The sequence below is a fragment of the Hypanus sabinus genome, chromosome 9, assembly GCF_030144855.1.
Source record: "Hypanus sabinus isolate sHypSab1 chromosome 9, sHypSab1.hap1, whole genome shotgun sequence".
In the NCBI taxonomy this organism is placed as follows: domain Eukaryota; kingdom Metazoa; phylum Chordata; class Chondrichthyes; order Myliobatiformes; family Dasyatidae; genus Hypanus; species Hypanus sabinus.
In genome coordinates, this window is record NC_082714.1 from 7957198 (window position 1) to 7974091 (window position 16894).

The 16894-nt window shown below is 42.0% G+C and overlaps 1 protein-coding gene across 1 annotated transcript in view; it reads left to right on the forward strand.

Annotated features, from left to right (window-relative positions):
- bri3 (brain protein I3) overlaps window positions 1-11092 on the forward strand; it is a 28467-nt gene extending 17375 nt beyond the window's left edge. The window contains exon 3 of the mRNA XM_059979020.1: window positions 10691-11092. Within this exon, the coding sequence (XP_059835003.1) occupies window positions 10691-10823 (133 nt within the window). The 3' untranslated portion in view covers window positions 10824-11092. The remainder of the gene's footprint in view (window positions 1-10690) is intronic.
- Window positions 11093-16894: the final 5802 nt, after the last annotated feature.

The following is a 16894-nucleotide window of genomic DNA, read 5'->3' on the forward strand; positions in this document are numbered from 1 at the left end:
GTAGGTATAGGTTTGATTGCAACATTTAAGAATAGTTTGGTTATGTACATGGATGGGAGAGGTATGGCCGGCTATGGTCTAGGTGTGGGTCGATGGGACTACACAGAGTAGTGTATATTTGATGGGCCTTGTTCTGTGCTGTAGTGTTCTGGCTCCATTGATTTAAATAAGCTGAGAAGTTTCCATTGGGCTTGAGTACTGGGACCTAATTCGAGGATTTAAAAACTCTGGCTGTGATGGGTTCAAGGAGAGGACCAGGGTTAGGCTAAGTGGTCTATCGCGTCTGCTGCACATTTCATCATGGCCAATTCATTATCCCTGTCAACCTAATTCTCCTGTCTTTTTCCCCATAATCTTTGCCACCTTAAATATGCCCAATGACTTGGCCTCCACAGTCATCTGTGGCAGTGCATTCCATAGATTCACCATTCTCTGGCTAAAGAAATTCCTCCTCTTCTGAAGCTTTGCCCTCTGGCCCTGAACTCCACTATTCAATACATGCATATTCTGTGTTGTATTTTTACTATTAGTCTCCATGTGGTGATCGAAAGTGAAAGAGCATATTAGAGAGGAGTTTTGAGAGCTACAGAGGAACTAAATGGAGTGTTCTGAGGAAGTGGTATGAGTGGACTACGATACGAATGCTGAAGTAACTGATTCTGGATCAACTTTGTTTTTAACTATTCTCCTTGTTTTAATCATTGTGCAGTGTTGGAACTTTGGGTTTTCTGGGTAAAAGAAACAATAGATCACAATCCATTACCACAGCACAAGAAATCAAAAAATACTGGATGAACTCAGCAGGTCAGAGAGCATATGGAAGCGAATAGCTTAATTGTCATTCAACCATTCCTGAATACAGCCAAACGAGACAGCATTGCTATGGGGGTCAAGGTGCTAAAACGCATTACCAACAGTCACACAAGAAAAAAAGCCTGCTGTGCACACCCCTCCCCCTGCGACACTGTAGCTTGATGCCCAGTGCTCACCCATACAATTGTCAAGCCCATATAGAATGTCAGTTTAAAAAAATAAGTACAGTACCGCAGATTATGCATGTGTATATAGTCCAGACCTCACCCCCCAGCCTACCAATATAATGACCAGCCATGACGCCCACTAGATGACACAGAGGCTCTGTGGCACCATCCTTGGACATAGAGAATACTAATAAAAGTACGACGCAGACTATGCATGTATATGCTACAGATCTCCCAGCTCACAGATATCATTTGCTGATAATACAAAGATGGGTGGAGGAGCGGGTTTTGTTGAGAAAAGAGAGTCTGTGGAGAGGTTTGGATAGTTTAGGGGAATGGGCAAAGAAGTGGCAAATCAAACAGAATGTTGGAAAGTGTATGGTCGTGCACTTTGGTGGAAGAAATAAACAGGCAGACTATTATTTAGATGGGGAGAAAATTCAAAACGCAGAGGTGCAAAGGGACTTGCGAGATCTTGTGCAGGATACCCTGAAGGTTAACCTCCAGGTTGTGTTGGTGGCGAAGAAGGCGAATGCAATGCTGGCATTTGTTTCTAGAGGTATAGAATATAAGAGCAAGGATATGACGTTGAGGCTCTATAAGGCACTCGTGAGACCACACTTGGAGTATTGTGTGCAGTTTTGGATTCCTTATTTTAGAAAGGATATACTGACATTGGAGAGGGTTCAGAGAAGATTCATGAGAATGATTCTAGGAATGAAAGGGTTACTGTATGAGGAACGTCTGGCAGCTCTTGGGCTGTATTCCCTGGAGTTCGGGAAAATGAGGGGGGATCTCATCGAAACATTCAGGATGTTAAAAGGCCTGAACAGATTAGATATGGCAAAGTTATTTCCCAAGGTAGGGGCATCTAGGACAATAGGGCACGACTTCAGGATTGGAGGATGTCCATTTAGAACAGAGGTGCGGAGAAATTACTTTAGTCAGAAGGTGGTAAATCTGTAAAATTTGTTATCACGAGTGGCTGTGGAGTCCATTGGGTGCATTTAAGGCAGAGATAGGTTCTTGATTAGCCAGAGCATCAAAGGGTACGAGGAGAAGGCAGGGGAGTGGGGATGAATGGAAGAATTGGATCAGCACATGACTGAAGGCGGAGCAGACTGGATGGGCCAAATGTTCTACTTCTGCTCCTATATCTTATAGTTTTGTGGACCTGCCCCAACGTTTCAGAAGGGTCCTGGCCCAAAACATCGACTCTTTATTCCTTTCCATGGATGCTGAGTTCCTCCAATATTTTGTGTGGATCCACCAAGTTTTTCTAAATGAGTGGGATGGAACTTGCATTTCAGTAAATCATTTACCTGAATGTTCAACTGTCTCCCATTTTCTTTATCCAGAAGCACAAGGTCAAAAGCTATTTTAGAGTAGCAGACTAAACCCTTTAATGGCCAACAACTGATCCGGATAATAATGCAACCTTGCACCTCCCCTCCACCATCAGATTTCTCAACTGTCCACGAATACTGCCTCGATACTTTTGCTCTTTTTGCAGAACATAATTTTTAAAAAATTTTGTAATTTATTGTGTATATTATGTACTGCTCTGCTGCTGCAAAACAAGAAGTTTCATAGCACATGCTAGTGATATTAAACCTGATTCTGACACTAATCCAGATTTGACTTGGCACAAATTAAGGAGGCTGTTCTTGGAGGGATTTTTAAAAATTTGATTTGCTTTATTTATCACATATACATAGAAACTCGAGTAAACAACACTGTGTCTACATTAAGACTAGCACAGTGTGAGATGTGGGTGGGACCAGCCTGCAGGTGTCACTATGCTTCCGGTGTCAGGAGAACATGCCCACAACTTACTAACCCTAACTCGTGTGTCTTTGGAATGTGGGAGGAAACTGAAGCACCTGGGGAAAACTCACGTGGTTGTGCAGAGAATTCACAAACTCCTTACAGCAGGGGGAATAGAACCCTGATCTTGCAGCTCACACTGTAAAGCATTACACTAACCACTGCTACCATGCCATTCCATGCTTAACATGGACAATGAACCCATGAACACTTCCTCAGAATTCTCCCTTCTTTTTGCAGTTTTTTTTATATATACCTGCAATATACAGTTATAAAAACTATAAATTACAATGTACTACTGCAGCAAAATAACAAATTTCATGACTTGCTAGTGATATTAAATCTGATTCTGATATGGCCAATATCTTAACTTTTCCTATTCTGTATCTATCCAAATTTGCTTAACTACTATGCTACTGATTTTGTTCTGACCTCCGGTCCAGGTCTGGGAGCTGATAAAAAGGCCCATACTGAAGTGTAGGAAGATTTGGGTGTAACAGTTCAGCATTCAACACCCTAATTTCATCTAGGATTGACAGGAAGTTCAGAGACCTTGGCCTTGACCCTTCCTTGAGCAGCTAGATCCTGGACTTCCTGTCAGATCACCGGCAGGTGGTAAGAGTGGGCTCCCTCACCTCCCCCACCCCCCCGACTCTCAACACAAGAGCCCCTCAGGGCTGTGTGCTAAGTCGCTTCCTTCACTCCATGACTGTGTAGCCACCCACAGCTCTAACCTAATTAAATTTGCTAACGACACTACATTGATTGGCCTAATCTCAAACAGTAACGAGGTGATTTACAGGGAGGAAGTCACCTCTCTGACACAGGTGTCAAGACAACAACTTCTCCCTCAATGTCTCAAAAACAAAGGAGTTGGTTGTGAATTACAGGAGGAATAGAGACGGGCTAACCCCTATTGACATCAATGAATCTAAGGTTGAGAACTTTAAGTTCCTCGGCATCCACATCTCCGAGGACCTTGTGCTCTGTACACACTCTGAAAAAGGCACAACAGTGACTCTCACCTCAGACGGTTGAGCAAGTTTGGTATGGGCCCCCAAATCCTAAGAGCTTTCTACAGGGGCACAATTGAGAGCATCCTGACTGGCTGCTTCACTGCCTGGTGTGGGAACTGTACCTCCCTTAAATCGCAGGATTCTGCAGAGAGTGGTGTGGATAGCCTAGCATATCAGAGCATTTGCAAAGACAGGTATGAAAAAAGGGCTCGAAGGATCATTGGGGATCAGAGTCACCCCAACCACAATCTATTCCATTTGCTACCATCCATGAAACGGTACCGCAGCATAAAAGCCAGAGCTAACAGGCTCCGGAACAGCTTCTTCCACCAGGCTGATTGACTCACGCTGATTGAGTGTATTTCTGTGTTACATTGTTCTATTATTATAATTTACTATGAATTGCACATTTAGATGTAGAAGTAATGTGAAGATTTTTACGTGTATGTAAAGGATGTAAGGAATGAAGTCAATTTAATTCAGTCTTCTGCATGCATGTACTAGGGATATACATGAAAGGACGTCTATAACTCAGCCTTTTTGTAGTCATTGTCAGAGCCAGGAGATTGCAGATGTTAAAATCTGAAGCAAAAAGTAAACTGCTGGAAGAACTCAATAGGGCAGGCAGCATATGTGGTAGCAAAGTGTTGCCCAGAGACCCTGCATCAGGTCTGTGTGTGTAAAGAGAAGATGGTATATGAAGTGAAGGCATAAAAGAAATAATGACGAATTGGTTTATTGTTGTACCAGGAGTTTTATATCCCATTAATACAGATCACTTTATCCCATCAGTGTTATTGAGGTAGTACAAGGGAAAAATAACAGAATGGAGACCTAATGAAGGGTATGGGCCCAAAATGTCGAATGTTTATTTCTCTCCTTAGAAACTGCCTGACCAACTGAGTTCCCTCAGCAGAATAAAATGTCACAATTACAGAAAAGTGCAGTCAAGGCAGACAGTAACTAGGTGGGTGGGTGGAAAGGGGGATTATTGCTTGTCGTCATCATTAGGTGCCGTGTTGTATGACATTGGCAGTCATGGTCTCAAGACCATGATTGTCCTTCTCAAATTTTTCTACAGAAGTGGTTTGTCTTTACAAGATGGGTGACCCGGCCATTATCAGTACTCTTCAGAGATTGTCTGCCTTGTATCAGTGGTCACATAACCTTGTGATATGCACCGGTTACTCATATGACCAGTGGGGAGGGGAGGGGAGGGGTAAGCATGTGCTAGACATTGCTCAAGGATAAACTGCAGGCTAGTGGAACAGGCGCCTTGCACTCTTTTGGTAAAATGACGTCTTCACCCTGCCACATCTTGTGTCTGTATCTCAATTTCCCTGCTCAATTTGAATATTTTGCCACTGAGGAAATTAGTGATTGTTTTGGATGTCCCAGTTGTTTGTGTATCCACAGTGTAAAGGTGGGGATTTGGAATTTGAAGAAATAAATATTGCTGGAGGAACAGCACGGGTGGGGCCTGTCAGCACAGCCCTTTACAGTGGCAGTGATCACCAATCAGCGTTCAGTTCTTTGTGACCACATGGATTTTGTCCAGCTGCTCCAATTTCCTTGCACATTTCAGACATGGGCTAGGGTTAATGAATGGGTTATGGATAAGCTATTGGTGACACTGGGCTGCCCCCAGCACATCCTCACTGTGGTCATTTACTATGTGTTTTGATGTACATGTAACACGAAGCTTGTCTATAAACTGTTCTTGAGAGCAGTTTAGTTTGTTCAGCCTTGAATGTGTCATATCTTGCAGTCATCTGTGGAAAATGTGGGGGAGCGAGTTCAGATTTAAAACAAAAATTCCCTTGCATGGTGGTTTTTTAGGCCTTGCCTATTCACATCATTCACAGCGTCACTGGAATATCAGTATTGCCCTTGTAGAGCTATCGAGTTCCTACTTTGATCAGCCACAGTGGTTGTGAGCTAGGAGGCAGAGCATTGGTGTGCTAGAAGAACTGGTTAATTGGAAGGAGAGTCCATTCATTGTCAAGACTGTCCCACTGTTCAGCTGCATCATCCTAATCTAGAAATTAAAGCTATTTGTAACACATTCCACAATGGCCTTGCCTATAGAGGTCTTGTGAAATTAGCCACAGATTCTCAACCTCAGACGTTTTGTTTTGGAAGTCAGTTATACATCATGGAAATGAGCCCCTCAGCCTAATTGGTTCATGCTGACCACAGCATTCTCCTTGCTAGTCCCAGTTGCCTGCCCATTATTCTCCAAGCCCCTTCTCTCCATGTACCCATCTATCCACCTCTTAAAATATTGTAATTGTACCCTACCCACCTCAACCACTTCCTCTGGCACTTCATTTGCTCAATACCCTCTAAAGAAGTTACCTCTCAAATCTCTTCCCTCTTTTATCTGTGCCCTCTGGGTTGGGGAGCCCCAACTAGAGAGGGAAAGGCTGTGAATATATACCTTATCCACACCCTTTATGATTTAGTATACTTCTGAGGTTGGCCCTCTTTCTCCTAGATTCAAGGAATAAACATCCAGCATGGCCAAGCTTTCTAACTCAGGCCCTCTAGTCCAGGCAGCATCCTTGTAAATCTCCTCTGCTTCCTCTCCAGCTTGACAATGTCTTTCCTATAACAAGGTGACCAAAACTTGTACACATTACTTTGACTGTGGTCTTGCAAATGACTTGTATAACTGCAACGTAATGTCCCTGCTCCTAAACTTGATGCCCTGTTGCTGAATGCCAACATATTAAACACCTTCACTATCTACTTGTTCAGCTGCTTTCATTGAACTGTCCACTTGGACTCTTTGCCATCCACTGTACAAGTTCTACTCTGGTTTGTAGTGTGGGAGAGGGGAGGGGGTAAAATGAATGGCCCATCCTAGATCTTCGTATTTAATATTCCCATAAGATATGGGAGCAGAACTAGGTCATTTGGCCTATTGAGTCTGCTCTGCTATTTCATCATGGCGGATCCAATTTCCCCTCAGATCTAACCTGTTGCCTTCTTCCCGTATCCTTTCGTGCCCTGACCAGTCAAGAATCTATCAGCTTCTCCCTTAATATACATGTTAAGGGAGATATATACATATACATGTTCTCCCTTAAACATGCCCATGGCTGCCTGTGACAAAGAATTCCACAGATTTGCCACTCCCTGACTAAAGAAATACCCCTTCACTGTTCTAAATGGATACCACCTCCCCTATTCTGAGGCTGTCTCCTCTGGTCTTAGATTCTGCCACCATAGAAACATTATCTCTACATCCACTGTATCAAGGTCTTTCACCATTTGAAAGGGTTTAATTTGTCACCCTTATTTTTCTGAATTCTATTGAATACAGGCCCAGAGCCATCAAATAAATGTTCTTCATATGACAAACCATTCAATTCTGAAATCATTTTGGTGACCTTCCTTTCAACCCTCTCCAGGTTCCTTTCTAAGTGGCCCATAGCTACTCTCAGTGCTCCAAGTGAGGCCTCACCAGTACTTTACAAAGTCTCAACATTACATCCTTGCTTTTATATTCTAGTCCTCTTGAAATAAATGCTAATATCACATTTGCCTTCTCGCCACAGATTCAACCTGTAAATGAACCTTTAGGGAGTTCTGCATGAGGGCTCCCAAGATCCTTTGCACCTCAGTTTTGTATTTTCCATTTAGAAAATGGTCAACCCTTTCATTTCTTCTACCCAAGTTCATGACCATTCACTTCCCAACACTGTGTTCCATCTGCCATTTCTTTGCCAATTCTCCTAATGTTTTAGTCCTTCTGTAGCCCCTCTACTTCCTCAAAACTACCTGCCCTTCATTTCATTTATCTTGATATGGTCTGTAAACTTTGCAACAAAGCCACCGATTCTTTCATCCAAATCATTAACATTTAACATAAAAAAGAATCAGTACCAACACATACCCCCTTGGAACACCACTAGTTACCGGCAGCCAACTAGAAAAGGCTCCCTTTATTCTTACTCTTTGCCTCCTGCCAATCAGCTTCTGCTTTGTCCATGCTAGAATCTTTCCTGTAATGCCGTGGGCATCTGAACTCCAAGTGCACAATGTCAACTGATTATTCTTTGTCTACCCTGCTTGTAATTTCTTCAAAGAATTCCAACAGATTGGTCAGGCAAGATTTTCCCTTGTGGAAAACATGCTGACTATGGCACATTTTATCATGTGCCTCCAAATACCATGAGACCTTATTTCTGATGATCGATTCCAACATTTTCCTTACCACTGAGGTCAGACTAATTGGCTTGTAGTTTCCTTTCTTCTGCCTCTTGGAGAGTAGGGGGACATTTTGCAATTTTCCAATCTTCCAGAACCATTCCAGAGTCTAGTGATTCTCAAAAGATCATGACCAATGCCTCTACAATCTCTTCAGCCACTTCTTTCAGAACCCTAGGGTGTACATCATGTGGTCCAGGTGACTTAACTCATCTGCCATCAGACCTTTCAGTTTCCCAAGAACTCTCATAATAGTAAACTCACTCACTTCATGACACCTGCCACTTGGATCTTCCACTATACTGCTTATGTTTTCGATGGTGAAAACTGATGCAAAATACTTATTTTGTCCATCTGTCATTTCCTTGTCCCTCATTACTAACTCTCCAGCATCATTTTCCAGTGGCTCGATATCTACTCCTGCCTCTCTTTTACACCTTTGGGCCATAGTCAGCATGTTTTCCACAAGGGAAAAATCTTGCCTGACCAATCTGTTGGAAAAAACTTTGGGTATCCTCATTAATGTTATTGGCTAGCGTCCTTTTATATTCCATCTTTACCTTAATGATTTGTTTAGTTGCCTTCTGTTTTTAAGCTTCAAATCCTCTTAACTTCCCACTAATTTGCTCTATTATTAGCCCTGTCTTTGGTTTTAATATTGGCTTTGACTTCTCTTGTTAGCCATGGTTGTGTCATCTTGCCTTTCAAATACTACTTCCTGTTTGGGATGTATATCCTGTGCCTTCCAAATTGCTTCCAGAAATTTCAGCTATTGCTGTTACATGCCAGTCTTTTCCAATCAATTCTGGCTAACTTCTCATGCCTCTGTAATTGTCTTACTCCACTGATGCACCTGACTCTGACTTCTCAAATTTCAGTGTGAATTTGATTGTTATGATTACTTTCCCTAAGGGTTCTTTTACCTTAAGCTCTCTAATCAAATTCTGGTTCACTGCACACCGCCCATTCCAGATCAGATGATCCCTAGTGGGCTCAACCATGAGGTGCTGTAAAAAAAAAACTATCTTGTAGGGATTCTAGAAATTCTCTCTTGGAATCCAGCACCAACCTGATTTTCCCAATCTACCTGCATATTGAAGTCCCCAATGACTATTGTAACATTGCCCTTTTTTCATACATTTTCTGTCTCCCATTGTAATTTGTTGGCCACATCCTTACTGCTGTTTGGGGTTCTGTATACAACTCCCACCAGGAGCCCTATCATTAGTTTCTCCTCACTACATATCGCCTCTGTTTATAAACCAGCTTCCTTACTTTCAGCACTATCATCCACCTTTCCTACGATACTACTTGCATTAAAATATATGCAGCTCAGGGTACTGTTGTTCCATGGTCAGCCCATGTCATTGGTACTTGCATGAACCATAACTTCTGGCTGTTCACCCTCATGCTTCAGAATCAGATACCTGGACCCTGGCACCCAGGGGGCAACATTCCATCTGGGAATCTCATTCTCACCCGCAAAACATCCTGTCTGTTATCTTAAGTAAAAAATCCCCTGTCACCACAGTGTGTCTCTACTTTCCACCCCTCCCCTTCCCTTTTCCCTTCTGAGTCACAAAGGCAGATTCAGTGCCAGAGACATGACCACTAACTTTCATCTGTTGGGTCCACACCACTCAAAAAAAACAGTATCCAAAGTGATATATCTGTAGAGGAGGATGGCCACAGGGGTACTCTGAACTGGTTTATTAACACCTTCCCCTTCTTGTCACCCAGTCTCCTTATCCTTTATCTTAAAGGGCATAATGCCTAGTTTAATAAACCAGGGTGAAATTTGGTTGGGTTGTTGATTGTGGAGTCCTCGATGCTTGGCCTGTGTATACTTTTCAGTCAGCTGTTTGGATGTCAAAAACTCAGTTGTGATGTGGGGGGGGGGGGGAATCTCGTTGCTGTGTGGAAAGCTTTGTGCATTGTGATTTGGAATTTTCCCCCCCTTTGGCTCAGGTAGGATTGAGGTCAATGTGTTTGTTTACAGATGATATGTGGTATACAAAATCTAATGTGGGGATGGCAGCAAATATTAAGTCTGCGAGAAAACTGCTCGCAAGGATCCATGAACGTTAACTGGTTGGCAAGTGGCATGACTAACTCTCCTTGGTCTCTACCCATGAAGATTGAGACAGGGACATATTCAACTGGACATCAGTGAAAGTCATGGTGCAAGCCAGCATGTGGCATGCAAGAGAATTCCTGGATGTGTAGTTTTCCATGAATAATTCTTTAAACAAACACCTAGACCTTGATCCTATTTGAACTGATGGCAGGCAAAATTCCAGACCACAACACACGTTCACCACACTGCCAGTTGATGATCCGAGCAAGTAAATTGCCAGGATCGGAAAACAACTTGACCCAACCATCGATCCGAGCTATACATCTTCCGAATTATTTCCACTGTTAAAGTTAATCCTGTAGTCCCAACATCAACCTTAAATCCACATTCATTTTTCTTGCTGTGATTTGGTTTCAATGGGCAAAATGGCTGTATCTTAAGTCCTGATGAAGAGTTTCAGCCTGAAAAGTTGATTAGTTTATTCCTCTCCATTGATGCTGCCTGATCTATTGTGTTTCTCCAGTACTTTGTGCGCTGGCTGTATTTCTAACATGCTTTTTGTCTTTGTTTTACAGAGTTGGTGTTCTGGAAGATGACTTCACTTGCCTTGGTGTGCTCTGTGCAATATTTTTCTTCCCCATTGGGATCCTCTTTTGCCTAGCATTGCGACAACGGAGATGCCCGAATTGTGGGGCCAGTTTTGGTTGATGGGTTTGATGGCCAAGTCTTTTTTTTTACTGTAAATTCTCTCCTATTCTGTATAAATTGCCATGAATGAACTGTCATCATTCTATATTTAGTTTAATAGAACTTGAGTTGATCTTTATTAAAGAAACATGATAATTTGAGAAGTCTGAACAACTATAAAAGTAATTTGTTTTTGAATGTTTAAAATGTACAGGTGAAAAGTTGTCTCTGTACTCTACTGGTTCTGCAGATGTGACTGCAAATGCTACAATTAAATTTGCATCCTTGTATTCCTGTTTTTTTTAAACTAACAGCCACTTGTTAGATGATTAAACAATCTTGACACTGAAAATGTGTTTCTCATGCATTGGAAATGCGACTAAGACATAGGAGCAGAGTTAGGCTGTTTGGCCATATACTGCTCCAGCGTTAATCATTGCTGATTTATTAACCCTCTCAACCCTATTCTCCTGCCTTCTTCCTGTAATACCCTTTCATCAAGAACCTGTCAATGTCTGCTTTAAATATACCCAATGACTTGGCTTCCAGAGTCATCTGTGGCAACAAGTTCCACTAATTCACCACCTCTGGCTAGAAGGACGTCCTTGTATTCTGAGGCTGTGCCCTCTTGTCCTAAACTCCTGCTATTGAAATGCATTGCCAGGATAGTGGTAGAGGCAGATATATTGGAGACATTTAAGAGACTCTGCCCTTTTGTTAATATGCCCGTGTGGGAGAGTAGGATTAGATTGATCTTAAGTTAGGTTAAAAGTGTGGACACTGTTCTGTCAAACATGGTTTCTGAAAGCCGCATGGTCCTGCTGGGGAACAAAAATCTCTTAAGGTACCTGTGTAAAGAACAAGCCTTTCCAAACCTTTAACAATCTCAAACAAAGAGGATAAAGGTAGCACATTAGAAATACATGAACTAACTTTCACTGTAAAGGTTCTGCACATTGGGTGAAAGGAGGGAAGTGGTGTAGCATTACTTGCTATCATATCAGTAATGCACTGTAATTCTGCAGTCACTTCTGCTACAGGATCTGAACCCATGGGCAGCATGGTAGCACAATGGTATTACAGCGCCGGTGACCTGGGTTCAATTTCCACCACTGTCTGTGAGGAGTTTGTATGTTCTTCCCCCTGACCGTGTGGCTTTCCTTCCATATTCCAAAGACGTGGTTAGTATCGGTGAGTTTTTGACGTGCTGGAAGTGCAGCGGCCCTTGTGGGTTGCCTGGTATCATCCTCTCTGATTCGATTTGACACAAATGTACATGCGAAAAGGAAAGCAAATCTTTCTTCCTCTCCTGATAACCTGTAATTTTTGGTGCTGTGCTGACTGACAGCTGTTTTGAGTTGTTTCCTTGTTCAATATACCACACTTGGATTCAGGTGAGGATGTGCTGGTAGCTTAAACTCTTCACTAATTGGACTCCCTGCTTATTTGCTGCCACAAAACAGCAAACTTCACAGCATATCACTGATTCTGATTCAACAATCCGGGTATGTGTAAGCATGAGTATGAGTAACTTTAAAGACTTCAAAATGAACCTGCCATGAGTGTAACCAAGGATTAAAACATTTCAAAGCGTATTTAAAGATATGATGTCTTGATTTCATTAACCTTCGACTTTCAGCATGTGGACCTTGTGGTTATTTAAATGGCCATTGGTGCTGTTTTATAATTACCTGTGTTTCATAAGCTTTTTAAAATCTAAAATTACAGAATTAATGCAGAGCAAATCCCTATAATCAGCAATGTGATGCTGGCATGTGAATGCAATGAGACATTCAGTTAAATGTGTGATTTGCACTAACAACCAGTATTTAATTGTATTTGGATTTTCAGAGGCCTTTGACAAGGTACCACATAAGGCTGCTTTACGAGCTACAAGCCCAGTGTATTACAGGAGAAATTCTAGCATAGATAAAGCAGTGGCTGATCAGCAGAAGGCAAAGAGTGGAATAAGGGAGCCTTTTCTTATTGGCTGCCGGTGACTGTTAGGTTTTTTTTGCATTATATGTCAATAATTTGGATGACGGAATTGATGGTTTTGCATAGTTTGCAGATGAAATGAAGATAGCTGGTGCGGCAGGTAGTTTTCAGGAAGTAGAAAGCCTACAGAAGGACTAAAACAGATTAGGAAAACGGGCAAAGAATGGCAAATGGGAATAGTGTCAGGAAGTGAATGGTCATGCACTTTGGTAGAAGAAATGAAAGGGTTGACTTTTCTAAATGGAGAGAATATACAAAAAAACTGGGGTGCAAAGGAATTTGGGAGTTCCCTAAAGGTTGATTTGCAGGTCGAGTCTGTGGAGAGGAAGGCAGCTACAATGTTAGCATTTGTTTCAAGAGGATTAGAAAATGAAAGCAAGGATGTAATGCTGAGACATGATAAAGCACTGGTGAGGCCTCACTTGGGAGTATTGTGAACAGTTTTAGGCCCTTTATCATAGAAAGAATGTGCTGAAACTGGAGAGGGTTCAAAGGAGGTTCATGAAAATGATTCCAGAATTGAATGGCTTGTCATATGAACAGTGTTTGATGGCTCTGGGCCTCTTCTCACTGGAATGCAGAAGAATGAGGGATGACCTAATTGAACCCTATCAAATGGTGAAAGACCTTGATGGTGGATGTGGAGAGGATATTTCCGATGGTGGTCTAAGACCAGAGGACACAGCCTCAGAATAGAGAGGCATCCTTTTAAAATGAAGACGAGGAATTTCTTTAGCCAGATAGTAGTGAATCTGGGGAATTCTTTGCCATAGACAGCTGTGGAAGTGAAGTCAATATGTATATTTAAGGCAGAGATTGAAAAATTCTTGATTGGTCAGGGCATGAAGGGATATGGGGAGAAGGCAGGAGAGGAAAATTGGATCAGCCATGATGAAATGGAGTAGACTTGATGGGCCAAATGGCCTAATTCTGCTTGTATATCTTATGGTCTAAAGTATGGGCCACAAATGTTACCACACATTCTGGTGCCAATACAGCATACCTACAATGTTCAGCAGAACAACATAGAACATAAAACATCCACCCTCAGACAGTCCTCTGGGTCTGCAGTGGACTCACAGATAATGGGCTACTGACTTCCTCAATGGACCCTCCAACTTGTACTCCTCGAGTCTGGGCCATTAGAATTCTGGACATACAATCAGCCTTTGTACTTTAATCCTTAGTACTGACCCTAGGATTAGCAAATGAGGGGACCGTGAGTCCCAGACTCTTGTATCCAGGCGGTCCAGTGGAGCACCATCATGTGTGCATTTCAAAAGTGTTTGTTAATGTAAAATTACCAAAGTGTTTTTGCAGAGCACATCTTCTTAACCAGCAGTGTGATGTTTGTAGCGGAGTGCAAGTGGAGTGTGGATTTGTTGAGAAACACCCCTCTAACATCGCAGCATTTCCTTAATAGTGCACTTTGTGCATCAGTTTGTTACTGCCTGTAACACCACTGGCATTTAGGGCAGCAATAAAGGTCCTCCCTCTCAGTCTGTCCTTGGCTGCCACCTTTATTGTGCTACAGGTATGGTTCAGGGTTCTCACTTCTGTTTCTGCATGTAGTGCTAAGCTGTTTTATCTGCTCTTCAGGGGTCCAGTGAAGTGCTGCTTGATGATGGAGTCGGCCTCTCTTCTCATCACATGTCCCATCCATCTCCAACCTTTCCTCATGATAATTGTGGTCATGTCCTTTTAGGAGTAGGACGCGGCTGGAGATCTTTCTCGGCCAGAAAATACGTTGGATTTTCCGGAGGCTCAGTGTGAAGTGACGAAAGCTTGGCAAGGTCATTTTGTGTGTGTTAGCTTGTTTTGTATTTAAGTTTATGGAAGAGAACAAGTCCACTACATTTTGCTCTATGGAGGCCAAGTGACTGGGTATATTTAAGACAGAGATTGATAGGTTCTTAATTGGAGAAGGCTGGAGAATAAGTTGGGGAAAAAAACAGCCATTATTGAATGGCAGAGTCAAAAGTGACTGATGGGCCAAAAGTTCTATATATTATGATGGGGATGATCAAGATCAAAGATAAATCAAGGTAGCCTCGCCCATTCCTACCTCTGGAATCAGTGGCTACCACAGGTAGCAGGTTAAACTGGTTGTGCAAATCTACATTGGGTGTTGCTAACTTGGCTTTCGGAACAAACAGAAACCACAGAAACTTCATCAGACCTGAGAAATCTTTCATCCCTCCTCACCCATTCCTGTCTCCTGGCATTTTTCCCTGCAGCCAAGAGGGAGTGGTATAACACCACCTCCTTCACCACTATCTGGGACCTAAACAACTCTTCTAGGTGAGGCAGTGATTTGTATATACTGTCTCCAAACCATTGTTGTCCAAGCAGCTCTGTAGCACTGTAAGTTAGCACTACACATTTACAGCACCGGCGATCACCTATCAGGATTCAGTTCCCACCACTGTCAGTAAGGAGTTTGTACACTCTCCCTGTGACCATGTGTGGTTCCTCTGGGTGCGTTGGGTTCCTGCCACATTTCAAAGATGTACAGATTAGGGTTAGTAAATTGTGGATGTGCTGTGTTGGTGCTGGAAGCATAGCGACACTTGGGGCCTGCCCGCAGCACATGCTCGGAATGTGTTGGTCATTGACGCAAACAACACATTTCACTGTTTTGATGTACACTTGACAAATAAAGCTATACTTTATCCTCAACAACATCTTGCACAGACAAAATTTATCATTGACTCCAATACAGGGAGAAAAAATTGGCAATGAAATTACATACGCTGTAGATTACACCCTTATTTTGTCTGAAATGGTGGAGAGTTATTGTTTGATCCAGAGGGCATAGTAATAATTCTTCTTCAACTGCTCTATGATTAGACCACAGGTTTTGGTATTGAAGTACATGAAGGAGTGCTTTGGGTTCATTGGAGCACCCACTGTGAAATACAGAAAAGCTGAACTATGTAAATATATAAAAAAAAGCTAGTAAACTTTAAATCTTAAAAGATTACTGCTCTTTTGTATTGAAACATAACAGTAGAAGTATCGTTTGTGTCCATGACCAAGTGTAGTCACGCCTCTGGTCCCAGCAACTTAATAACCCTAACTTGTACACCTTTGGTTTGTTTTATTTTGTTTAGAAATACAGCACGGTAACAGGCCAGTCGCCCAATGAGCACACACCGCTCAATTTCACCAATGTGGCCAATTTACCTACTGACCCATGCACCTTTGGAATGTACGAGGAAAATGGAGACCCTGAGGAAACTCAAAGGGAGAACATACAAACTCCTTACAGACTGTGGTGGAATTGAACCCGGCTTATCAGCTCCATAAAGTGTTATGCTACACGCCGCCCACATGTCCAGAAGTTAAATTGTTGATAGTTCTCCAAATGGAAGCCAGTGGTGGGGGGATGTGGATAAGTATTTATAAACTGCTGTTGGGAGATTTTCAATGTCTTAAATGCACTTCAGTACAGAATACATGTTTACAATTATAGTTTTATTCAAAATAAACTGGTTTATAATGATTCAGATTATTGCACTTTTAAGTCCATGGCTACATTTACAATACATTTTTCACTTTTTTGCCATCTTAATTTATACAATTAGGCAATAACTTTATAGTATCAGAACCTATAATCAGAGTGCTTCCTGAATGAGAAAATATAAAATGTTAGATCATAGTGTTTCGAATTTCTCTCTTATAGTATGACAGAAGTCAATTTAGCCAGATGGACTCATCTTCAGGCATTTCTGCATCCTTTAACTGTGGTCAATCAATCGTCATATGGAGTAGAAAATGCCGTCATGGGAAAGGAGAAAGCAATGCTTCATCTTTGTTCAAGTAAAAACAATCAGCTAATCACAGAGCCTCATCAATGCTGCTCATGCAACTATACAATTTTGATGATGTTAGTCTCTGAGAAACTTCAAAATACTTCTTTTTAAAAAAAATAAAAGCTTTCAATCTTATTACTCTTTGACCGCCTCTCTAAATGCACAGGATCAATTTTTAACCTAACCCATACATAGTGAAACTTGGAATTCAACCAGGTTGATTTCACATCCCATACACATTCAATTTCCAGCTCAGTGAATAATAGTACAGCCAACTTA